The sequence below is a fragment of the Anomaloglossus baeobatrachus genome, chromosome 4, assembly GCF_048569485.1.
Source record: "Anomaloglossus baeobatrachus isolate aAnoBae1 chromosome 4, aAnoBae1.hap1, whole genome shotgun sequence".
Taxonomy (NCBI): domain Eukaryota; kingdom Metazoa; phylum Chordata; class Amphibia; order Anura; family Aromobatidae; genus Anomaloglossus; species Anomaloglossus baeobatrachus.
The window spans coordinates 571450176-571477821 of NC_134356.1; the positions used below are offsets into that span (position 1 = coordinate 571450176).

General features: G+C 42.1%; 1 protein-coding gene across 1 annotated transcript in view; it reads left to right on the forward strand.

The window, feature by feature from the left end:
* The window catches only part of SKOR1 (SKI family transcriptional corepressor 1), a 52530-nt gene that overhangs the window by 13771 nt on the left and 11113 nt on the right, over positions 1–27646 (forward strand). The window contains exons 3-5 of the mRNA XM_075342867.1: positions 6077–6176; positions 11582–11692; positions 26208–26276. Coding sequence (XP_075198982.1) covers positions 6077–6176; positions 11582–11692; positions 26208–26276 — 280 coding nt within the window. The remainder of the gene's footprint in view (positions 1–6076; positions 6177–11581; positions 11693–26207; positions 26277–27646) is intronic.

The following is a 27646-nucleotide window of genomic DNA, read 5'->3' on the forward strand; positions in this document are numbered from 1 at the left end:
TGTTACCATAGCAAAATATTTTTGTATGTATAATATCGTAATTCTAACTCTGCATATCTGATTATTTAGCCTTTTTGTTACCCATATCATGATAATATATTACCCACCAGTGAGTGCAGCATTAACAGATCTATCTAACCATATCTCATGTGCTGCGGTGATTGGTATATAACCCTCCATCAGGACTGTACTGTTATATGTACGAATATTGTGTATATCAGTACTCCAATTATGTATGTAATAATTACATTTCAATAATAATAGAAACCTACAGCAAACACCAGTATTGTGCAGATGTAGTAGTTTGTACCCTGTAAACACCAGTAATATGCGGGTGTAGTAGTCGCCTGTACCTAGTATACACCAGTATTATGCAGGTGTAGTAGCCTGTACCTAGTAAACAACAATATTGTCCAGATGTAGTAGTCTGTACTCAGTAAACATTAGTATTATGCAGGTGTAGTAACCTGCCTGTACCCAATAAACACTGGTGTTATGCAGGTGTAGTAGTCTGTACTCAGTAAATACCAGTTTTATGCAGGTGTAGTAGTCTGTACCCAGTAAACACCGGTATAATGCAAGTGCAGTAGTCTGTACCTAGTAAACAACAGTAATATGCAGGGGTAGTAGCTTGTACCCAGTAAAAACCAGTATTGTGAAGGTGTAGTAGCTTCTACCCAGTAAATACCAGTATTATGCAGGTGTATTATGCAATTGTATTAATCTGTATCCAGTAAACACCAATATTGTACAGATGTAGTAGTCTGTACTCAGTAAACACCAGTATTATGCAGGTGTAGTAGTCTGTACTCAGTAAACACCAGTATTATGCAGGTGTAGTAGTCTGTACTCAGTAAACACCAGTATTATGCAGGTGTAGTAGTCTGTACTCAGTAAACACCAGTATTATGCAGGTGTAGTAGTCTGTACTCAGTAAACACCAGTATTATGCAGGTGTAGTAGTCTGTACTCAGTAAACACCAGTATTATGCAGGTGTAGTAGTTTATACTCAGTAAACACCAGTATTATGCAGGTGTAGTAGTTTATACTCAGTAAATACCAGTATTATGCAGGTGTAGTAGTCTGTACTCAGTAAACACCAGTATTATGCAGGTGTGGTAGTCTGTACTCAGTAAACACCAGTATTGTGCAGGTGTAGTAGTTTGTACGCAGTAAACACCAGTATTGTGCAGGTGTAGTAGTTTGTACTCAGTAAACACCAGTATTGTGCAGGTGTAGTAGTTTGTACTCAGTAAACACCAGTATTGTGCAGGTGTAGTAGTTTGTACTCAGTAAACACCAGTATTGTGCAGGTGTAGTAGTTTGTACTCAGTAAACACCAGTATTGTGCAGGTGTAGTAGTCTATACTCAGTAAAGACTATTATTATGCAGGTGTAGACTGTACACTGTAAACACCAGTATTATGCAGGTGTAGTAGTCTGTACACTGTAAACACCAGTATTATGCAGGTGTAGTAGTCTGTACACTGTAAACACCAGTATTATGCAGGTGTAGTAGTCTGTACACTGTAAACACTAGTATTATGCAGGTGTAGTAGTCTGTACACTGTAAACACCAGTATTATGCAGGTGTAGTAGTCTGTACACTGTAAACACTAGTATTGTGCAGGTGTAGTAGTCTGTACTCAGTAAACACTAGTATTATGCAGGTCTAGCTTTTTGTACAAAGTAATAAAAACAGTAACAAATGTGCAAAAATGATTTGAGTGCCTGGGTAAGGCCCTTTGTGCAATTATCTGCCATGCTTTCTGACTGTAGTGTTCGCTTTCCCTAATACAATTGATGTTGCAGGGAGAATATATTGTAAATGTCACTTCCAATCCTGAAGCCTCTGTCATATACTCTGCATTAATAGTTATTGCTTTTTCATCACTGATGTTTTGTGTGTAATTGTATGTGTTCAGTTCTGAAGAGGGGATAATTACAGACCATAACATTTACCTTGGAAATACACAGCGAGACCCCAGGAGTTTAATTCTGCTTTGTGTTTCCCGCTCCCCCCTGTAGACTGAGAACACCTGTAAGGTTCCATGTAAGCACATTAACATAGAGTTAATTATCCTGATTAGAGAAAGTCCTTTCATGCTCGGAGGCTGCAGTGTACCATGGCGGCCCTTTGAAGAGACTGTGCATATTGGCCCTCTTCTAATGTGGGCAATTTTCTCTGAAGCACTGGTAATTCTATATAATAAAATGCTTGTCCTCTTTAAGATCTTGTATTATTTACATCTGCCTGATCATCCAACAAAGGTGCAGGATATGGACAGTACAGGAGGGGGAAAATAGGAGCCTTTTATGGACAATTTGGGGGTGTTTATGGAAACTACAGCTAAGTGGGAGTGGGGAAAACGTTCCCGATCGGAACCATTTTTGACGTACAGTTATGGCCGAAAGTGTTGGCACCCTTGAAATTATTCCAGATAATGAAGTATTTCTGCCATAAAATTATTGCAATTACACATGTTTTTTAAACACAAGTTTATCTCATTTGTTATTTCCCTTTTGATAAAAGGTATCAACCACTAGTTCTTTTAAACAACTCAAAAAATAGAAAAAAAGGCAAATTGAACATAATTTCACATAAACCCCTCAAAATGGGCCGGAAAATTGTTGCCACCCTAAACTTAAAGGGAACCAATCACCAGGATTTTCGTATATAACCTAAAGCCAGTGCTATACTGGCACTATCAGCCTGATTCTCTACATACATTTAGTGGTCAGCTCCGATGTATAGGATTTGAAATCCAAGAAAGTAAAGTTTATAAAATCATCAGCTTCTTGAGTGACAGCAGCTGAGGATGAGATAATATCTGGGGGATATTCATAGTTATCCCCTCCCCCTGTTAGAATCAGCATAAATATTATACAATCGATTTAACTTTTCACTTTTCGGACCTGTGTGAGGTCATACCCATGTGACCAGAAGGGGCGGGGCCTCAGCCAACAAAGCTAATACAGTACTAGGAAACAACATTTTTCTGTTTGTTGAGGCCCCACCCCTTCTGGTCACATGGGTATGACCTCACACAGGTCCTACAAGTGAAAAGTTAAATCGATTGTATAATATTTATGCTGATTCTAACAGGGGGAGGGGATAACTATGAATATCCCCCAGATATTATCTCATCCTCAGCTGCTGTCACTCAAGAAGCTGGTGATTTTATAAACTTTACCTGCTTCTGTTTCAAAACCTATACATCCGAGCTGACCACTAAAGCTATGTATAGAATCAGCCTGATAGTGCCAGTATAGCATTGGATTTAGGTTATATATGAAAATCCTGGTGATTGGTTCCCTTTAATATTTGTTTGCACATCCTTTGGAATAAATAATTGCAATCAATTGCTCCTATAACCATCATCAAGCTTCTTACATCTCTCACCTGGAATTTTGGACCACTCTTCTTTTGCAAACTGATCCAAGTCTCTCATATTTAAAGGCACCTTCTCCCAACAGGAATTTTAAGATCTCTCCACAGATGTTCAATGGGATGTACATCCGGACTGATTGCTACCACTTCAGCACAATCCAGTGCTTTGTTTCCATCAATTTCTGGGGGCTTCTTGAAGTATGTTTGGAGTCATTGTCCTTCTGAAAGTCCCATGACCTAGGATGCAAACCCAGCTTTCTGACACCAGGCATTAGATTGTGACCCAAAATCCTATGGTAATTTTCGGATTAGATTTCATGATACCTTGCATACTGCCAAGACACCCAGTGCCAGAGGCAGCAATACAGCCCCAAAACATCTTTGAACCTACACCATATTTGACTGTAGGTATTGTGTTCTTTTTTTTGTAGGCCTTGTTCTGTTTTTGGTAAATGGTAAAATGATGTGCTTTACCAAAAAGCTCTAACTTGGTCTCATCTGTCCACAAGACGCTTTACCAGAAAGATTGTGGCTTACGTACATTTTTACAAACAGCAGTCTAACTTTGTTTATGTCTCTCTGTCAGCAGTGAGGTCCTCCTAGGTCACATCCATAGCATTTCATTTAATTCAAATGTTGACGGATAGTTTGCACTGACACTGATGCACCCTGAGCCTGCAGGACAGCTTGAATTTCTTTGGAACTTGATTGGGGCTGCTAAGCCACCATCCAGATTTACCTTTCATCAATTTTTGTCTGTCGTCCATATCCAGGGATATTAACTACAGTGCCATGGGTTGTAAACGTCTTGATTATGTTGTTCATCGTGGACAAAGTAACATCAAGATCTCTGTAGACGGGCTTGTAACTTGAGATTGTTGATATTTTTCAGCAATTTTGGTTCTCAAGTTCTCAGACAATTCTCTTCTCCTCTTTTGGTTCTTCATGCTTAGTGTGGCAAACTCATCCACACAATGCAAAGATTGAGTTAGTCTCCCCTTTTTATTTGGTTTCAGGTGTGATTTTCATATTGCCCATGCCTGTCAATTCCCACAGCTGAGTTTGAAGTAGCATCATATGCTTGAAACAAAGTTGTTTACCCACAATTTTGGAAACATTCCAACAATTTTATCCAGCCCATTTTTGGGATTTTTTTGTTAAATTATGTCTAATTTGCCTTTTTGTCCTCTTTTATTTTGTGTTGATCTAACAGACACAAAGGAAATAAATGTCTATTAAAAAGCAATTGTACTTGCACTCATTTTCTGGGAGAAATACATATTTTTTCTGGAACAATTTGACGGGTGCTAACACCTTCGGCTATGCCTGTATCTTTGCAACATGACCTCTTATAATACCCACTTAGTATTACTAACGGAATCTGGAAGCCTTGATAGGGATCCGGTGTGCCAAAATATATTGTCAGATAGAAACATTCTACAAACACCTAAAATACCTCGATAGTCCTTTTCTCAGGATCCCCGTACTGAACCCTGTATACCACATTTCAACATCAACATACGATTGGGCTCATGTATCAATATTCCAGAAAAATGAAGCAGTAGAAAACACGTAATTTACTTCATAAATTATTTTATACCAATTTCAAATTAATTACCAATAGCTCAGATGATTTTCCTTTTCTATAAAATGGATAACAAGTTTAGAAACCTACCGTAGTTCAGCAGCTTTGCTAAAATCAAAGCATGTCTGGCAGGTTAGACCTTTTGTATATAAGTTTGCCTCCTCCCCTAAATCATATGGGTTTCCTTAGGGTCAGCACACATGGCAAGTAATACGGAGCGAGTGGAATGCGATAGAAAAAAAAAATCGCATTCCACTCGGACCAATATTACTCTATGGTGCAGCTCCCATGAGCGATTGTTTTTTCAGCCCTAATCGGACCGAGAAAATAGTCGCAGCATGCTGCTGGTGGAATGCGATCTTGTTCCACTCGCACCCATACAAGTCTATGGGGCAAAAGAAACATTGCATTGGTCTCACATTACACCGGTGTAACGAGAGAGCTGTGCAATTCTCGCATCAGCTGGCAACGGGGGAGATAGGGAGATAAATCCCTCTCCTCCGCAGCGCCGGCCCTCCCCTCCGCAGCGTCGGCTCTCCTTTCCGCAGCGTCGGCCCTCCCCTCCGCAATTGTGGTCTAATCACACGATCGGACCACAGTCGCATGACACTTGCATAACACTCTGCTCCCGCTGTGCTGCGAGTATGAGCCGAGTGTCATGCGAGCACTAACAGTAATCCCTGTGTGGCCTCAGCCTTAATGTCCTACTTAAGTGATGATAGACTGATTTCAATCTAAATTTACCCTTTTTTTGGTCAGTTTATCTGTCCTGTTCATTTTATAGATTCCTTTTGTAATAGTATAATAAATTTGCACTGACACTGATAGTACTGGAGAATGCACCTGTCAGAACCATTAAGAGATGATCACTTTTAGTCCTGGTTCTCCTAATTGGTCAGCTCTTGTGGCACCCTACAACAGATGCTCAGGCCCCTTCCCTTTCGTAACAAGTGTGAATGAGAATAGGTAATATGATGATTTTCATATAATGTTATGTTCTAATTTGCTCTCCCTTTTAGAAGGTTTTCTGGACAGTCAAAATGACACAATAAAAACTAGAAGTAAAGTGTTACAATATCTATTATCTTGTATTCTGCAGGTTTACACAAAGCAGATGGCAGATGTTCCTCAGACCCTGAAGACGAATGCCCCCCATCAAGGCCTACCGGCGTCTTATCTCTGCAGCCTAGACCCAAATGGTAAGAATTATAACTTGAGTTACTAAGTTCAGCTATGGAAATTGTCTCTTCAGGGAGGAAGAAGGCAGACTCTAGTGCCACCTATTGGAGGTAGCAATCCTAAAAGTCAAAAGTGACTCTTTAATGAGCCTTTTCATATGACTTAGGATTTATACCAGATCAGGATCTCAATTTACAGCCACCGTGTTTCAGGATGGTTCACCCTCGTCAGTGCAAAGTATGAGATCTGATTTGGCTGTCTAAGATGGGATCTAAAGGGAAAATTATTCTCCCTGCGGAGACAGTCACACCATTCCAGCATGCCAGTGGTGAGGAGACTTTAGGCCGCAATGTTCCTCTGGGAAATATGCAAATTGTCTCTTCAGGGAGGAAGAAGATGATTTCTTAAAAGTCAAAAGTAACTCTTTAACGAGCCTTGTCATATGATTTAGGATTTATGCCAGATCAGAACCTCAATTTGCAGACACAGTGTTTTGGGATGGTTGTGACAGCCTCCACAAGGAAAATAGTTTTCCCATTAGACACTAATCCCTCTCTCTCCCTCCCTGAAGAGACAATTTGCATATTTCCCCTATGCTCATTGCGGCTTAAAGTCTCCTCACCATTGGCATGCTGGAATGGTGTGACAGTCTCCGTAAGGAGAACAGTTTTCCCTTAAGTTCAACCAGGTTTTTGAATACCAGATCACTTCTGGCATCCACAGAGATTAATGTCCAGAAAGCTGTACAATCAAAATGTATAATCATAATTAAAATGAATGTAAAAAGGACAGAATATTGAAAACGGACCTCTGGTGCCTAGAACCTTCATAATCATCACTGTTGAGGATGAGGGGGGTACACATCCTGGCTAGCAATCTTACATTACATTACACACTGCTATGAAGGCGATGGAAGCCAGCTTTATTTGTCTTTCCATCAGTTGAGAGATACATTGGTTTAGTTTGAGGGTGCTCATACACAGAAGGTGAACGTCAGCATAACACCTCGAAGCTGACAATCTAATGTGTTTTGGAGTATCACATGTTTCCCAAATGGCTAATGTTATGCGGAAAAAGTCAGGCAGGCATGTTTCATTTCAACATGTTTGAACCTTTTTCATTGTTTTATTTCCTTCTCAACAACGTATGGATATGATGGGAAGAGTAGATGTGACGACTACCATTGAAGGTGTGATGGCATCTTAAAACAATTTAATCCCAGATGGTTGTTTTCAGTGGAGAAATTGGCTTATGATTTCCTATACTTGAAATTTTTTATTTATTTTATTCACTGCTATTAATTCTATACAGCTGTACAGATGTAATCATCGCTGTCCCTATTTGGGCTCACAATCTAAATTTCCTATCAGTATGTCTTTGGAGCGTGGGGGGAAAAGCAGAGAACCCGGAGGAAACCCACACAAACACGGGGAGAACATACAAACTCCTTGCAGATGTTGTCCTTGGGGGAATCTGAACCCAGGACCCCAGCACTGCAAAGCAACAGTGCTGACCACCGTGCCACCGTGCACATGGTACAGTTAGGGTATGTGCACAAAGTCAGCATTTACAGCAAAAAAATCTGTGGCAAACACTGGAGTGTTGCATGGAAAAACGCTGCGTAAACTCATCTTTTTGCATGCGTTTTTATGTTTTTGGATTTTTTTTGTCATTAATTTGACTGGGTGAAAAAGAATTAAAAAATGCTGAAAGAATTGACAATCTGCAAGAAAAAAATAGGAGCCATGTGCATGAGATTTAAGAAATTTAATTCACTTTGTTGGTAGAGTAAAAGGCTGTTTTTTTTAAGGGAACCTGTCAGCAGAAATTTTGCACAAAACCTAAAAGATTCCCCCTCTGCAGCTCCTGGGCTGCATTCTAGCAAGGTCCTGTTGTTATTGTGCCCCCTGTGAGACCAAAATAAAGACTTTATAAAGTCTTACCTTTTTGTATGGCAATCTTTTTTTATAGTCACGGGGGCGGGCTTTCTGGCGTCCGGTATTCTCCCTCTTGGTCCTTTATGCCGTCTCCCATCGCTCCTTTCAATAGCTGATGACGCTGCCCAGTGCTCCAGCGGTCCCCGCGCATGCCCAGTGCCAGTCTCACGGGACTGAGCACTGAGCACAGTGTGACCGCTGGTGACGTGTGCGCAGGCAAGAGATTATGGGCGGCGCTGTGATTGTCATCAGCAAGTACCCGCCCATAATCTCGTGCCCGCGCTTTCCCCTCTGCCTCCACCGTTCTGCGCAAGTGCTGGCCATTCTAATTCTGCACACAGTGTAGACACCATCCGTGAGCTGTATGTGTTTTTAACAGACACAAAGACATGTGAACAGCCCATTTGACTATAATGGTAATGGGTACGTGTTGTATGTGTGAAGAAAATGGATAGGACATGTGTGAAAGTCTGAATGAGGTCGAACGTGAGTCTTGAAGAATTCTTTACAATCAGACAAACATTCAGATATGTTTTTTCTGTTGTTCGGATGCTAGAGGATGTTTGCCAATGCAAAACTGTTTTTTTTCCCCATAGAGATGTGTTCAGATTAATGAAGCTTTTGTTCACCACACATTTCTCTCTCTTTCCTTCTCTCCCTTTCTCTCTTTCTTTTTCTCCCTCTCCCTCTTTTTTTTTATACTATTGAAGTTAGGATTAGGGAATTTTAAAGCACCCTTACATACAATGTACATTGCTGAACTAAAGTAATCTCCCCTCTTCCAGATGTGGTTGCATATTTGTCACTATGAATTGTCTCTTTGCATTATAGTGTAATATTAAAAATAAATCAAAACATTAAAATTTGCCAAAAAGAGGTAATATAATAATATCTGCACTCACTAAATAGGAATGCTGAATCTGGGTTAACATACATGTTATAATGTGTGTGACTTGAGGTATCCCTTGTGACGCTGCCTGAATGTAATTCCTAAGCAGCATGCAGATGATGAAGCGGAAAGTGGAGATTGTCCGTCTAGTGTCAGGAAATGTGACTAGCCCGATGTCTAATAATCTGCTGTAATGGATACATCCAGTGTCGAGTGTTGACTGTTGAGTTCCAGATCAGTGTGGTTATGGAGATCCAGGGGCTCTCCGGACGGTAACATTGCATGCTCGTGTTCCTGGAGGTCGCATGTGATGTCACCTAATCACAGAGTGGCCTATAAGAACCAAACGGCCTATGTGTTTTGGAAAAAATAACTTTTCTAAAATGCGTGGGATGTTTGGTTCTCACCAGTTACTTTACTCTGTGGTTAAGTGATGTCACACGCCAACACCAGAAACATGATCATGCTATCATCAGGAATGTTACCGTCCGTAATGTCTTAGGATCTCCATAGATCAAAAGAGAACGTGGCACACCCAAGATTTCTTTTTATGTAATGATGGGTTTGAAACCTTCTTGAGCACCCATATTTTCTAGTGTACCATAAACCCTATCCTTGATCTCCATAACTACACTGATCTGGGACTCCACACTCATTGACATTGGATGTACCCGTTACAGCGGATTATTGGACATCGGGCTAGTCACGTTTCATGTCACTAGATGGACAATCTCCACTTTCTGCTACATCATCTGCATGCTGCTTAGGAATTACATCTGTACAGCGTCACAAGTGACACCTAAAGTCACACACATGGTAACGTAGATTTTAGGGGCACTTTGCACACTACGACATCGCAAGCCGATGCTTGCGATGCCGTGCGCGATAGTCCCCGCTCCCGTCACAGCTGCGATATCATGGTGATAGCTGGTGTAGCGAACATTATCGTTACGCCAGCTTCACATGCACTCACCTGCCCTCCGACATTGCTCTGGCCGGCGACCCGCTTCCTTATTAAGGGGGCGGGTCGTGCGGCGTCATAGCGACGTCACACGGCAGGCGGCCAATAGAAGCGGAGGGGCGGAGATGAGCGGGACGTAAACATCCCGCCCACCTCCTTCCTTCCGCATAGCTGGTGTGAGCCGCAGGACGCGGGTAGGAGATGTTCCTCGCTCCTGCGGCTTCACACACAGCGATGTGTGCTGCCGCAGGAACGAGGAACAACATCGTAAGATCGGTCATTTCCAATTATGGAAATGACCGACGCTACACCGATGATACGATTACGACGATTTTGCGCTTGTTAATCATATCAAAAAGGCTTTACACACTACGATATCGCCTGCGACGCCGGATGTGCGTCACTTTCAATTTGACCCCACCGACATCGCACCTGCGATGTCGTAGTGTGCAAAGTACCCCTTAGTGTTAACTCAGATTGAGCTTTGCTATTTAGTGAGCGCAGAATTGATTATTTTCCCTCTTTTTGGCACTTTATCTCTCCTGATACGATCCATACAGAGGTTTCAATCTAATCTTCTGCAGCCACACTGTTAAGGGGGCTTTACATGCTACGATATCGTTAATGTTTTGTCGTCGGGGTCAAGTTGTTAGTGACGCACATCCGGCGTCATTAATGATATCGCAGCATGTGACACTGACCAGCGACCTTAAGCGACCTCAAAAATGGTGAAAATCGTTCACCATGGAGAGGTCATCCCAAACTCAAAAATCGGTAAGGGTTGTTTATCCAGGTGGTTCATCGCTCATGCGGCAGCACACATCGCTATGTGTGACACCGCAGGAGCGAGGAACGTCTCCTTACCTGCCGCCGGCCACAATGCGGAAGGAAGGAGGTGGGCGGGATGTTACGTCCTGCTCATCTCCGCCCCTCCGCTTTGATTGGCCGGCCGCTTAGTGACGTTGCGGTGACGTCGCTGTGATGCCGAACGTCCCTCCCCCTTGAAGGAGGGATTGTTCGGCAGTCACAGCGACGCCGCCGACCAGGAAAGTATGTGTGACGCTGCCGTAGCGATAATGTTCGCTACGACAGCGATCACAAACAATCGCATGCGCGACAGGGGCGGGTACTTACACGCTCGCTATCGCTACAAATTGCTAGCGATATCGCTACCGTGTAAAGCCCCCTATAGACTTCAGAGGAACTAGGGTATCCTCTTGCTTTATTGCTAATTTCTTAAAATTTCCTATAATCGTTCACAGTTTTATCTCCATGGCTTCTGTACATAACTAAGCCATAACAGGCAAACGGAGGCAATCAAATCCTCATTGACTTATAATAGAACCCTTAAGGTTTCCTTTAGGGTTGAGGTATTTTTTTTGTAGAACATTGCAGACTGCGCTTTTCTTGTCTTTATAAATATATATAGTTGTGTGTCTGTGAATACAGTTGTATGTTCGCAGAAGTACAAAATACACATAAGCTTGTCAGTTATACGTTGGTGGTGAAACGCTATATATATTCCGGGGATCTAGTGAGGAGCGCCGCAGTGTAGAGAAGCTCCTGGTAATTTTATGTGGGTCAGATGTATATTGTCTGCTCGCCTACAGTTGAAACCTTGTTTATTGCTTTTTTAAGAGCAAGATTCAGAAGACAGTCATTCAACCGCTGAAGATCTGGAAAGCAGGAAGTCATTCCAAGACCAAAGGAGTCATATATCTCACACGAGCCCCGTACACACTGACAGAGGTAGGTGCTATCTCTGGCCCCGCGCAGTATATCTTGCTAATGTACCATCCTCACACATTGTGAATGTTCCTTTCCCACTTGTCGAATAAATGAGCAGTTTGTGCTCTACCTACCAATCCCATAAAATGTGCGCATTACCCCATCTTCCCGTTTAATGCCCACATTAATAATACATCTTTGGCACTTCTTATTCACAATCGATTTAAATCAGCAGTAAAACAGCTTGTCCCCTCCAGCTTTCACTGGATAAATATTTAAATAAGTAACTCAATTGTTTAAAGAATAACCTTTCATGGGAATATGGATCTTACTTGAGCGTGCTGCTCCTGCAAGACGTTTTTGCACCCAAACTATTGGACTTTGCCTACAGTGGTATACTAGGTCTAGACCGCACGAATCCACCAGACAATTCTCTGTGATTCGCTATTAAACATTTACGATATCAAAAAACAATCGACTAACGAAGCAAGAATTTCCTTAAAAGAAAAGAAAGACTGATGAAAATATGCAGAAGTGTATTCTGAGCAAAGCTGATTGTCTAATACCTCATCTGATGTAATGTACTAATGTAATAAACCTAATGGTATTCAACATGTTTATTTTTTAATGAGTCTTTATTACAGACTTTATAGGGAGATCATTTGCATTTCATAAATAGTATTGCTGCTATAAAATAATTATTAGAAGATATTTGTAACTTCTCATATACTGGGAAGTTGGAACACTAGGCAAAGGTTTTTGCAAAACATCCTTGCAGAAATATGTTTATGGTATCGACTTATTTTATGAGCTAAAATTTTCATCGGACATTGATTCAACAGACACTTTGGAATTTGTGGCCACCGGACCATAAATTTACTTTCCCATGATCAGTTAAGTTTTTGAAGCTGCAGAATTTCTCAATCATCTCCGCTGTTTAGTTTACTTGCATTTCTTATATTGTGTTTTTGATGCTGCATTTTTTGTCTAGTTTTTGATGCTGTTTTTTTTTATCTAGTTTTTTACGCTGCTTTTTTTGTCTCTGTTTGGTGTGTCATCCTTTAAATAAAGCGTTTTTTGATGCTGCATTTTTTATCTAGTTTTTTTACGCTGCTTTTTTGTCTCTGTTTGGTGTGTCATTCTTTAAATAAAGCGGTTTTTGATGCTGCATTTTTTATCTAGTTTTTGATGCTGTTTTTTTTATCTATTTTTACGCTGCTTTTTTTGTCTCTGTTTGGTGTGTCATCCTGTAAATAAAGCGGTTTTTGATGCTGGATTTTTTGTCAAGTTTTTGATGCTGTTTTTTTTTATCTAGTTTTTTTACGCTGCCTTTTTTGTCTCTGTTTGGTGTGTCATCCTGTAAATAAAGCGGTTTTTGATGCTGCATTTTTTAATCTAGTTTTTGACACTTTTTTTAACTAGTTTTTTACGCTGCTTTTTTTGTCTGTTTGTTGTGTCATCCTTTAAATGAAGCGGTTTTGTTTTTGAAACGTCCTGGCATAGACATCATTAGGTGCGGATTACATGCGTCTTTAGTGCATTTGCGCCATCCAAAAACACATACCGTATATCTTTTACCTGTGGATTTTCCACATCTAATGCAAATCTGTGGGGAAAATCCGCACAGAAAATTGAGCTTTCCCACAAAAATAATTACAGGCTTTGGCTTGGAAAAATGCACCACAGGTTAGTTTACGAGGCGTAAAAAAAGAAGCAAAGTGTGCAGGAGAGTTTGATTAATCACATCCACTTTGCTGGAACTGTAAAACACAGCACCTTGGATGAAGCGAAAATACACAGTAAGGCTATGTGCGCACAGTGCGTTTTTCGCGGTGTTTTTTGCACGTTTTTTGGGTGCGTTTTTGGCCTCAAAACTGCATGACTTTGCTTCCCCAGCAAAGTCTATGAGTTTTCCATTTTTGCTGTCCTCACACAACTTTTTTTTTAAGCTGCGTTTTTGAGCTTGAAAAAAAAAATGGACATGTCAATTCTTTCCTGCGTTTTTCTGCGTTTTCCCCCCATGCAATGCATTGGAAAAACGCAGCAAAACGCAGACATCAAAAACGCAGCAAAACGCAGCCAAAAACGCACCAAGTCGCGGTAAAAACGCATGCGTTTTTTGACGGGTTTGTTCGACGCGGGTGCGTGTTTGTGCGTTTTTATCGGCCAAAAGCGCACAAAAACGCAGCATCAAAAAAACGCAGCGTGCGCACATAGCCTAAACGAGTAACACCAATCATAAGAAAGTACCCTAAAGGTATGTTCACACATTGCGTTTTTGCATTGTGTTATTGTCTGTACCAACAACCAGAGGGGTGTCAGAAAAAACACTGCATACAATATGTGCATTTTTATCACGTTTTTACCTGTATTTATTTTTTTTACAATCTTTTGAGTGGAAAGCATTGCAAAAACGCAGAGAGAATTGACATCCTGTGTCTTGGAAAAAACACATCAGAGCTCAAAATACGCTCAGAAAACCCCCCAGCATGTGCATGAGATTTCAAATATTTTATAAATTATTAAAAATGCTGCATAAAATAAGCTGCGTAAAAATTCCCCTTTAAAAACACGACATGTGAACATACGCTAAGGCTGAAGTCACACGATCATATGGTATCTGATGCGAGAGCATCGGATGCGATGTGCCAATGACCCCCAATTCAGGCTGTGCTGCGAGCGTGAGCCGAGTGTCATGCGATCCGATCCGATCTTGCAATCGGGTCACAGCTGTGAAGATGAGGGCGGGCGCTGTGGAGGAGAGGGAGGGGTTAATCTCCCCATCTCCTCCATTGTCAGCCTGTGCGTATATCGCACTGCACTGGGACAACAGCCGAGTGCAGTCTGATGTTTCTCTCACAGCCACAGACTTGAATGGGTGCCAGGGATACGGCTCTCACAGAAAACGCGCGATGCATCGTCGGGGTCACGGTTTTCGTGACGCACATCCGGCATCGCTTGCGACGTCGTTTCGTGTGACACCTCCGAGCGACGCAGAATCGCTCACAAATCGTGAGTCGTGTACTCGTCGCTTATTTTTAAAAAAATGTTTATTTTTAATGGCACCGGTTGTTCATCGTACCCGGGGCAGCGCACATCGCTCCGTGTGACACCCCCGGAACGGTGAACACAGCTTACCTGCGTCCCGCGGCTCCCGCCGGCAATGCGGAAGGAAGGAGGTGGGCGGGATGTTTATGTCCCGCTCATCTCCGCCCCTCCGCTTCTATTGGCCGGCCGCTGTGTGACGCCGAACGTCCCTCCCCCTTCAGGAAGTGGATGTTCGCCGCCCACAGCGAGGTCGCTCTGCAGGTAAGTACGTGTGACGGGGTTTAACGTTTTTGTGCGCCACGGGCAACTAATTGCCCGTGACGCACAAACGACGGGGGTGGGTACGATCGCTCGTGCAATCGCACGATAGATCGTACCGTATGAAGCCCGCATAACATTGGTCAGAGTGCAATGCGAGATTTTCTCGCATTGCACTCGTCCGTTTTTCATGCTCGTGTGAGCGTACCCCAACCCTGAGATCCTCCACCTGTTGACAACCCTGCTGCCTCTTCTGATTAGTAAGCCTGGCCTGACAGCATCTTTGCAGGATAAGGCTATGTGCGTACTTTGTGTTTTTACCTGCGTTTCCGCAGCGTTTTGAACTGCAGCGTTTTAATGCCAAAAGGCATGCGTTTTGATTTTCAAGCAAAGTCTATGGGAAATAGGGATTTGCTGTGTGCACTATGCTTTTAAAAACGCAGCGTTTTAGTTGCAGAAATTTTGTCAAAAACTCAGTGTTTAAAGAAGCAGCATGTCAATTGTTTTTGCCATTTTGGCAGCGTTTTGCTAACATTGGAGTCAATGAGAATTTGCAAAACACAATCTACTTCAAAATTCTAGCGTTTCACAAGCTTTTTTGATGCAGAAAACATGCTTTTTGGACCAATTAAATGCATGCGTTTTTGACAAAATATTAATGGCATAATATGTCCCTTTACACACACACACACACACACACATAGTCCGACAATTAAATGTCTGAAAATCCTTAAATAAATGTAATTGTATGCATAAATATTTACACAAAGTTATCATTTTAATAAAATAAGCCATTTTTTGTATGATTTTAATATTGATATTTCTTATCATTTTTTTCCCTTTTTTTTTTATAGTGTTTGTATGTTTAAACTTTATTTAGCATTGTATTTGTAGTCAATATGGATCCGATCCAAATTTGACAAAAAAACATTTCTGCCAGAGGATGCGTTTAGAACTGCAACTACTTTGACGTAAAGTGCGCACATAGCCTAAAGCGGGCTTTACACGCTGCGACATCACTAGCCGATGCTAGCGATATCGAGCGTTATAGCACCCGCCCCCATCGTACAGCCGATATGTGGTGATAGCTGCCGTAGCGAACATTCTCGATACAGCAACGTCACACGCACATACCTGCTCTGCGACGTCGCTGTGACCGGCGAACTGCCTCCTTTCTAAGGGGGAGGTTCGTTCAGCGTCACAGCAATGTCACAGCAGCGTCACTGAACCGCCGCCCAATAGAAAAGGAGGGGCGGAGATGAGCGGCCGGAACATGCCGCCCACCTCCTTCCTTCCTCCTTTTCCGGTGGACGCAGGTAAGGTGATGTTTGTTGTTGCAGCGGCGTCACACATAGCGATGTGTGCTGCCGCAGGAACGACAAACAACATCGTACCTGCAACAGCAACGATACTTGGCAATAGGGGGTGATGTCACCGATGAGCGATTTTGAACTTTTTTGCGACGATTCAAAATCGCTCATAAGTGTCACACACAACGACATCGCTAAAGCAGCCGGATATGCGTCACAATTCCGTGACCCCAACGAGATCGCTTTAGCGATCTCGTAGCGTGTAAAGCCACCTTTCGGCACAAATGATGGTCATTTGCAGGCCTTTGGTCCAGTGGCCACAGAATGCCAATGTTCTTGTTGGACCAGGGTCCTTCAAATCTTCTTGTTTAACTCTTGTGTTCACCAAATAATAACCAGATCATCTTTGAATTTTTTTAGGCTTTTAGGATAATACAAGGGGGCCATAAAATAACCTGAGGTGTTTGGAGCTGTGTGCAGACTGACCCAGTGGACATAATTAGCTGAAAATTGGTATGTATGCTATTCAAGGCATGAGAAAACGGAAGGCATCTAAAGCATTTTTTTATACGAAAACTCCCCACCAAGTCAAAAAATGGCCCTGTATAGTGAGCGCACCTTCCAACTCAGTCTGCAAGATGTCTGTATCTTTGCCGGATCATGCGCTGTTAGTGCGGTTGTTTTATGAGAATGTCAGAAATGCTACAGCTGCACTGAGAGCCTTTCATTGTTTGAAAGACCTTCACACACATAGCGGTCCAATGGCTGTCAATTCGCTGAGGCAGATGATAACATGTTTTGAGGCAACAGGGTTACTGAGTGTTCAGCCAGGGAGCGGGCGACGGCCGGTAATCAGAGAGGTTGTGGAGGACATTGCCACTGCCATTGTGGAACAGAGCACGAACAACTCAGCCGGGAACAGCAGTGCACGCAGTGTTTCCAGGCAATTGGGCCCACGTACAACATAGTGTGGAAAGTTCTCCGAAAGGTCTTGCGGGCATACCCATACAAAATTAGCCATCATCAACAACTTCTTCCTCGTAACAATGATACCTGCATGACATTTGCATTCATGTTTCTGGCAAGAGTGAAAATGGATGGCAATTGGCCATGGAATGTTCTGTGGTGCGACGAAGTGCATTTTTACCTGAATGGAACGGTAAACACACAAAACTGTCGCATATGGGCTCTGAAAATCTGCATGCGGTGAAGGGATTTCCGCTGCATTCGCCAAAAGTTTGGTGTGGCTTCACCTCATCATTCATCCTCGGACCGTTCTTTTACAAAGAAATGAGACCAACTGGGGTTGCTACCTGTTCCATGACAGCAGCGAGATACCAGACAATGCTGGAAACAGTGGTTGTTCCGCAACTCCATCAGGGGCAGTGTCTTCAGACGACCACCTTCATGCTTGATGGAGCACCTCCTCACATCGCAAATCATGTGAAGAGCATTCTGCATACACATTTTCCCGATGACAGGATTTTGAGCCGCTCCTTCCCTAATGCATGGCCACCGCGTTCGCCCAATCTCAATCCTTGAGATTTCTGGTTGTAGGGACACTTGACAGAGTGTGTTTATAGAGGAAATGTTGACACCCTGGCTGACCTCAAAGACCGCCTCATTTTGGAAATGCTCAGCATCCCACCAGACATATTACATGCAAGCATCGAGCATGTTCTGCATAGGATGAACATGATCACCATGCATGATGGCGCCCATATTGAACAGTTATGCTAGTCTGCGGAACATGAGACATCTCCAATTATCGGCACACGGTTTTTGGGCCGCTCGCTCACTGTACAGCACCACTTTTTCACTTGGTGGGGAGTTTTTAATATAATTTTTTTTAATATGCCTTCCGTTTCCCCATGCCTTGAATAGCACACATACCAATTTTCAGCCAATTCTGTACACTGAGTCAGTCTGCACACGGCTCCAAACACCTTCGGTTATTTTATGGCCACCTTGTATTTCAGTTAAGTCGTCACTTTCACCTAATTTCATTAATTATATTTTAGCAGCTGGATTGTTTTGGAATTTCTTAAATTCTAGGATCCAGATAAGGAGTATTTTTTACCAGACTTTTACATGGCAGCATAAAGACATACCGGACCTAGAGTTTTTTTCTTAATTTTTTTTTTTAGGAAGATGAGTGAAAACCTAATGTCTTTATACAATGGTCTTCACAAGTCACATTAACCCCAGGAGACAGTATCTGTAACATTCAATGGTTTTCTTGGGACTTTGAAATTAAAACCACATTAAGACAGCTCGGATCTGCGGCACGTGAATGACAGGAGGACGCAGCCAATCAGCACGGTCTCGTCACTACAAACAGTGGCGCCCTCTACGCTGTGGTGCAGTACTACACGTCCTGTGCAGCTATATCCATTCCCTGGATGAGCGGCTGCTTCTGGCCCCAGCTGAGGGTGACTCCATGTTACTCTCCTGCCCGTTGTACTGGACCCTGAAAGTGGTTTACGGCTTTTTGCACTTTTTTCTAATGTCTGATATAAGGTGCTGACTTATTAATATTAGTTTTGTGTTTATATCTTTTGGGGCTTCTGAACTCATTTTTACAGTCAATATTATAAAGATACATTTTATGTAGCAATGTTCTTCCCAGAGCCAATTAATATCGTAACTCGGGGGATCCCGGTATTACAGGCAGTATGTGGGCGTTTCATCTATTACATCTGTATGGGATCGGGCTGTCGCGGTTTAATAAGACTGTGATGAGTAATCCTTATAGTGAATATGAAGCATGAGAGCAATCTAATAGAATGAGAAATAGTTGATATTATTTAGTGCACATAGTAAAGCTAGGAGGGTCTCCTCTCCGGAGAAGAGGCAGATGGGGGCAGATGTGGTATTACAGTTGTTGTAGCTGTTCTGTTTTGTCACAAGTCAGCTTATGGGATCACCAGTGAGGTCCTCTTGAGTTAGGCCTCTTCAGACCTAATCAAGATCGAGCGCTCGGAGAGAAAAGACCAGCATCCATGTGGGCATGATCAATTTCTTCTGTTTATTTCATCAAAGTACAGTTTATTTATACCATTTACAGATCAATGTGATATTGCAAAAGAAAAAGAAAAAAACTTCGAGCTGAACTTTACTAATTGTTCATATGACCTTTAAGTTTTAGCAAAACAAAAATGTAGAGTCATGCATATGAGATAAGAAGAACATTTAGAAACCATAATAATCCTTGAGTCTGTCTCTTATTCCGTAGGCTCCATAATGACTATGAACTACCATCAGATATACTTACTAATAACAATAAATCTTTAATAAAGAAAAAGAGAAACTATTAACCCTTCTATATCAATTTCCCCCTTTTGTAAATGGTTTAACCTTCACTACAGGGTCAGTAGGCGTCCAAACAGGAGCTGCTGGCTCATGGGCCTAGTACCCATGAGGGGTCTTCCTACCACTTCACCCATCCACCCTCAGTGTGGACACCTACTCCCGGTCAGCAGAGGCCATTTGGGGTCCGTAGTAAACTACAGAGGGTTCAATGCTGGGACTCTTAGAACATACATTATTCAATAGTTTAGGTAATGCATATATCAATGTTTTTACAGCTATATAAAGCAGTAGACAGAACAACAATATTTGCATACAGGTTTGTATAATGCCAGAAACCCAACCTGCTATGCCTTTAAACCAATTGGCTGGATTCATAAAAGAAAATGTATTTCCCCACCAGGAGTCCTTGTTGGCATCGGGCTCTTTTAACCATTTATCCCTAAGTTCACTTGTTTTCTGTATATCTGCTCTAACCTGGAGGTTGCCTGCAGGGTCAATGTAATGGCAACAGGCAGGACCAATTATTTGACACATTCCGCCGTCTTTTGCTGTCACAAAGTCTAGCACTATAGTATGCTGGTTAGTGACTACAATTAATTGTTTTTGTATAGCATTGGTAGCATTTAGAATCTCAAGAACCCGAAAAATTTGATCATCCAGGTAGTCAGTGGACTCTACTAGCTTGTCCCACATTTGCATTAAGAAAGGGTGTATGAAAATAGCACTAAATACCTTATTTGCTTTTCCCAATTCTACTACATGAGGCCTACCATTTGGCCGGGGTTTATTATCTGCTGCTCGTTTATACAAGGTATGAATTGGGACAGCTGCTACATCTACTTCACTATGAGGAACTATGAAAGTGGCTGGTGTAAGTCTGGCAAGTGTGCAAACCCCTCTCATGTCAGGGCTCACCCACTTGTGAGCACGATTCCCACAAACCAAAAACACTCCCTCTGGGAAAATACAAAAGTGAGTTTGACTTTGTACACAATAAAGCAGATTCAGAAGCCCCTTCATGACTTTATGAGCACACCACGTATTGTTCATTTGTTTTCCGGTCATACCCGAGATACAGCTACCCCGCTCCCTCCTAAAAGTCCGTCTAATAAATGATGATGTACAGCCCTCAATACCCTTCTGATATACTGTCTCATTGTCCTTGGTTGAGTCATGTGTATGTATATAGAAACAGTTATTGTCTTCTCCACAATTTCCAACACCATTGTATTGAAGACTGAACCATAATCCATCATGGGGAATGGGGCCCGAATGAGGAATCTTAGTCTTTATTTTGGCAATTATGCCCATGTCTGAATCGTATTCCATCCACCACGAGTATCCATCGGGTCGAGTGATATTTAGCTGGAACCAGGGTTTAGTGACCCATCCAACTATAGTCAATGTAGCAGATACATCACGAGGTACATCTTCTCCCAAAAATCTAGATTGAGTCCCTGTTAATCACTACGTCATTGGTAGGAATTGGATGATTTAGGCATGAGCCGTCTATAGACAGAGATCATTCATGATCTAAACAACTTTATAATTGTGATAACAATTATATTCATGAGACTAAAAGTGATGGAGCTTTTATAAATCTGTTCTGTTGGTCATACATGTACAACTCAAGCTTCAAAAACAAGTGTGTTATCATAGTAGATACTTTATTATGATTGTTTTCATCTACACCTTACTCTACACTAAATAAATCATCACTTACTACATCTTCATAACATTGTCACTGACAGCTAAATATAATGGTACGGCAGAATGGTAACACTATGAAAGGGCAATATAATAATACTGTGGTAGGGCAGATTGGCAACACTTAGGCAGGCTTTGCACGTTGCGACATCGCAAGCCGATGCTGCGATGTCGCACGCGATAGTCCCCGCCCCTGTCGCAGGTACGATATCTTGTGATAGCTGGCGTAGCGAAAATTATCGCTACGCCAGCTTCACATGCACTCACCTGCCCTGCGACCATCGCTCTGGCCGGCGACCCGCCTCCTTCCTAAGGGGGCGGGTCGTGCGGCGTCATAGCGACGTCACACGGCAGGCGGCCAATAGCGGCGGAGGGGCGGAGATGAGCAGGATGTAAACATCCTGCCCACCTCCTTCCTTCCGCATTGTGGCCGGCGGCAGGTAAGGAGATGTTCCTCGCCCCTGCGGTTTCATACACAGTAATGTGTGCTGCGCAAGAACGAGGAACAACATCGTACCTGTCGCAGCACCGGCACTATGGAAAAGTCGGAGCCTGCACCGATGATACGATAACGACGCTTGTGCGCTCGTTCATCGTATCATCTAGGACTTACACACTACGACATCGCAAGTGACGCCGGATGTGCGTCACTTTCGATTTGACCCCACCGACATCGCACCTGCGATGTCGTAGTGTGCAAAGCCGCCCTAAGGTAGGGGCATAAATAATAATATGGTAAGCTAGTATAATAATACTATGGAAGGGATATACACCATGTTCCAAATTATTATGCAAACTGGATTTAAGTGTCATAGCGATTATTTTTTTTTTTTTCAATGAAGCTCATTGATGGTATTGTGTCTCAGGGCTCTTTGGATCGCTGAAATCAATCTCAGATACCTGTGATAATTAGTTTGCCAGGTGAGCCCAATAAAAGGAAAACTGGATGTTCCACAATATTAAGCAGGCCACAATTTTCAAGTAACATGGGAAAGAAAAAGGATCTCTCTGCTGCCGAAAAGCATCAAATAGTGCAATGCCTTGGACAAGGGATGAAAACATTAGATATTTCATGAAAACTTAAGCGTGATCATGGTACTGTGAAGAGATTTGTGGCTGATTCACAGCACATACGTGTTGGTGCTGATGAAGGCAGAATGAGGAAGGTTTCTGCCAGGCAAGTTCATCGGATTAAGAGAGCAGCTGCTAAAAAGCCATTACAAACCAGCAAACAGATATTTGAAGCTGCTGGTGCCTCTGGAGTCCCTCGAACCTCAAGGTGTAGGATCCTTCATAGGCTTGCTGTGGTGCATAAACCTACTATTCGGCCACCCCTAACCAGTGCTCACAAGCAAAAACGGTTGCAGTGGGCCCAGACATACAGGAAGACTAATTTTCAAACAGTCTTGTTTACTGATGAGTGTCGAGCAACCCTGGATGGTCCAGATGGATGGAGTAGAGGATGGTTGGTGGATGGCCACCATGTCCTATCAAGGCTGCAACGTCGGCAAGGAGGTGGAAGAGTCATGTTTTGGGTCGGAATCATGGGGAGACATCTGGTAGGCCCCTTTAGGGTTCCTGAAGGTGTGAAAATGACCTCTGCAAAGTATATAGAGTTTCTGACTGACAACTATCTTCCATGGTACAAAAAGCACAAATTCCACAAGTGAGCATTTTCAGTTCTTTAAAACATATAAAATGTTTAGAAGCTCTACTGTGCCTAATAATTTGGAACAGTGCATTTTGAGGTTTTTTTTTTATTTTGAAGATTATCCTGTTATCATTGAGAGATTTCTTCAATAAAATTCGATGCATACTCTAACGGGTGATGACTTTTATTAGACTGACTGTCATTTGCACCGACCATTTAGGAAAATCAGAGAAAAATATCATTTGCATAATAATTTGGAACATGGTGTATAAGAACACTATGGTAGGGGTATTTAATAACACTATAGTAGAGCAAAATGGCAACACTAAGGTAGGAGTATATAATAATACTATGGTAGGACAATGTAACAACAGTACAGTAGGGCAATAAAACACTATGACAGGGCTATATGGTAACAGTATGGTAGGGTTGTATAATAGCACTATGGTAGGGCCATAGAATAATACTATGGTACGGCAGTATAATTACACTATGGTACGGCAGTAGAATAATACTATGCTAGGGTAGTATAATAACACTATGGTAGGGGTATATAATTCTATGGTGGACCAGTATAATAACACTATGGTAGGGCAGTATTATAATATTATGGTAGGTGAAAATGGTAACACTATGGTAGGGCAATAAAATAATACTATGGTAAGACATTATAATAAAACAATGATAGAACAATATAATAATATTATGGTAGGGGAGAATGGTAAAACTATGGTTGAAGAGAATGGTAACAATATGTTAGGGCAGTATGATAATGCTGTGGGGGAGCAGTATAATAACACTATGATAGGACAGAATTGTAACACTATTTTGGGACAGTCTAATAACACTATAGTGGAGCAGTATAATAATACTATGGTTAAACAGAAAGGTAACACTATTGTAGGGAAGTATAATATTACTATGGTACAGCGAATGGTAACACTATGTTAAGCCAGTATAATAACACTAGAGTAGGGCAGTATGGTAACACTATGGTATGGCAGTATAATTACACTATGGTATGTCAGTATAATTACACTATGATATGGCTGTGTAATACCATTATTGTTTGGCAATATAATACCAGTATGGTAGAGCAGTATGATAACATACTGTATAGCTGTATACTGTATAGCTGTATGGTAAGACTATGGAAGGTTAGTATGGTAACATTTTCCCAAAAATAAGACCTGGTCTTATATTATTTTTTGCCCCGAAAAAAGGGCTAGGGCTTATTTTTGAGGTAGGGCTTATTCTTAGGGAAACATTGGTTAGGGGTAAGTTTACCCTCCAAAACAGGCAGAACCGCCCTTCCCCAGGAGACTCATACTTACCAGTCTCCGGCTTGACTTGACTGCCTGTTTGTGTGAAGGTTACTCCTACTTCTACTCCAAGTGGTGCCCGCCCCCCAGGTGGTTGTCCTAGTGACCGGTTAAATCTCATGCTTCGTGATGGCCACCCCCTATCTACCCTAGTCCACTCCCCAGTGGGAAGGCACCTAAACTGTATGTAAAGTGTAAATGTGGAAACACCGGTGATTAACCCCCTCCTTACTCGAGATGAATACTGCAGCTTAATTGAGCTGCAGTACCCTGTGGCGACTTAAACTGCAGGGGCGCCACAGTATTACCATGGCAAGACCGCATAATAACATTATTTTAGGGCAGTATAATTGCACTATGTTTTGCAGTGTGGTAACACTACTGTATAATAGGGAAATATAATAACATGATGGTCGGGCAGTATATTAGCACAATATTATAGCAGTATGGTAACACAATGGTAGGACAGTATAGTAAAATATTGCTAGATCAGAATAGTAACACTATGGTAGGGGATGGCAAACTATGGTACACCTATATGGTGACACTATGGTAGTGCAGTATGGTAGGATTATGGTATGACAGCACTATGGTACAGCAGTATAATAATACTAAGATAGAGCTGTATGGTAATAACATTATGGTAGGGCTGGACACTATGTTAAGGCTATATAATACTTTGCTCGGGCAGTATAATAAGACTATGGTAGGGCAGTATAAAAACATTATGGTAGGGCAGTGTAAATAACACAATAGGGCAGAATGGTAACCTATTGTTAGGTTAATAATTGCAATGTATCAATAATAATCCGTATGGGATTTGGTTGTTTGTTATCCATCCTTAAGGCTGCTTTACACGCAGCGACATCGCTAGCGATGTCACTCATCAAAGCACCGGCCCCCATTGTTTGTGCGTCACGGGCAAATCGCTGCCTCTGGTACACAATATCGCTAACACCCGTCACACGTACTTACCTTCCTAGCGACGTCGTTGTGGGCGGCGAACAAGCTCTTCGTTAAGGGGGAGGTTCGTGCGCCATCACAGCAACGTCACACAGCAGGCCACCAATAGAAGCAGAGGGGTGGAGAGCAGCCACATTAACGACACGCCCACCTCGTTGCCGGAGGACGCAGGTAAGCTGTTGTTCGTTGTTTCCGGGGTGTCACACGTAGTGATGTGTGCTGCCTCAGGAACGACAAACAACCTATGTCCACCACGACCAATGAGATTTTGAAAATGAATGACGTGTCAACGATCAACGATTAGGTGAGTATTTTTGATCGTTAAACACTCGCTCGTAGCTGTTACATGCAACGACGTCGCTAACGACGTCGGATGTGCGTCACGAAATCCGTGACCCCAACGATTTATCGTCAGATAAGTCGTTGCGTGTAAAGCCCCCTTTAGACTTGTATTGGTGATTCTCATTCAATTCTAGTAGAATAGTGCAGGCTGCTATTTGTATTTGCAGACACTCTGTCTGGGGGAAAAACTGTCACCTAAGCAGCTCTACTGAATTACATTAGTCAGTGTGCTGTATGACTGTTACTCAGACAGCACACCTCGGTGTACACGAGTCTGCTTTTAAGATCTTTTTAAAGGTTCTGCATGTAGGTAGCATCATTATATTACTATGTAGATACAAATGTAACATCTATTATTGAATATTGCTGTTTGTTATATTTCCCATACATGTCATCTGGGACAAATCTCCATTCCCATCACTGTTAATCAGTTCAGACAGTTATTTTAAGTTGCCATAGTTTCCACTTAATATGCATTGGAAGAATTGGAGAGGGAATATGTTTTATTATATGCTGCAGGATACAATTACATTTGTTTTTCACTTCCATGTAATATTATGTGGATCATAAAGGTGATTTTTATAGTCAGCATTATTCTTACTGCTCTCGTTTATCGCAAACAGGGGAAGACAGTCCAATCGATGTCACTGGGACCCAGTTTGTAGAAAAAGACATTGAGAACATGGCGAAAGGTGAGTGCAGTTTTCTGCTGCTGACCCACCGACCTATTCATGCAAACACGATGTGGGACTCTAGATGTGATGAGAAACTGTACAGAGACTGTGTTCACGTAAATCAAGGCAGAGACTTTCTGTAATACCCTGTAAGGCCCCCTTCACATGTCTGTGATTACAGTACATGTGGTGTACGTTTTCACATGTACCAGATACATGTTCACGTTCACATGCATGTGTTGATATTCACAGCATTATGTTTTCACACAGACCATGTGTCCATGTGATCCACATATTTGTTTGTAAGCTCCCTTCAAAGAAATGTCCGTTTTTATCATCAACACGTATGACAAGGGCTTATAGAAGTCTATAGGTCTGTGCAAAACGCGTACAGTACACGGATGACATCCATGTATCATCCGTGTGCCGTTCATATGACACCGACCAGAATTAAATGCTTTCAAGAATTTAGATACAGGTAAAATATATCTTTGTATCTTTTTCAGGAATTTAAAGATTTTTATGTGTTAAAGATGTGTAAAAATGATAGCTAGATAGATAAATAGACAGATAAATAGATAGATAGATTTTACTGCTATAAGCCAAATAAATAATTAATTGAAAAAAATGACATGGGTTCCCCCCATTTTTGATAACCAGCAAAGGTAAAGCAGACAGCTGCGGGATGATATTATCAGGCTGGGAAGGTCCTGACACCCCAGAGAAGGCGCATCACATTAGTGATTCTGGCTCTTTGTCTTGGCTCTTCCCAATTGCCCTGGTGCAGTGGCACTCGGGGTATTGGTAGTTGGGGTTGATGCCAGCTGTGTAATGTCAGCTGGCATCAAGCCCTCGTGTTAGTATTGGAGAGGTGTTTATAAGACACACCCCTTACTAACCCAGTAATAAAAATAAAAAAAACACAGAGAAATAAAACAACCCTCACCCTCGTTCACCACATTATTAAAAAGAATACCAGCTACTCCAATGCAGTACATGCACTCTGATGAACAAAGCCTATGGAGCATCGTTCTGATATCCCATAGGCTTTGAGTACAGGCAATTCCGGGTCATGTTGCACTGTGTGAGACCCGACACTTCCAGAAGAGCAGTCATATCAGTGATGTTACCGCTTTTCAGGGTCACCGGATCACTAGGTCACTTCAGGTCACTCTGCTCTACGTGAGATGGATTTGGTGGTCTATGTCAGAGCTATATGGGGTTAATTTTTTATAAGATGGTAAACAAGGTAAAGTTTTGGGGAGTATTTATTTAAAAAACTTTTTTGTGTTTGTGTGTCTTTTTTTTAATACTGGATTAGTATTGGGGGTGCTGGTGGGATCTGATAGTCATATATCCATTGCTAACACCAGGACTTGATGCAGCTG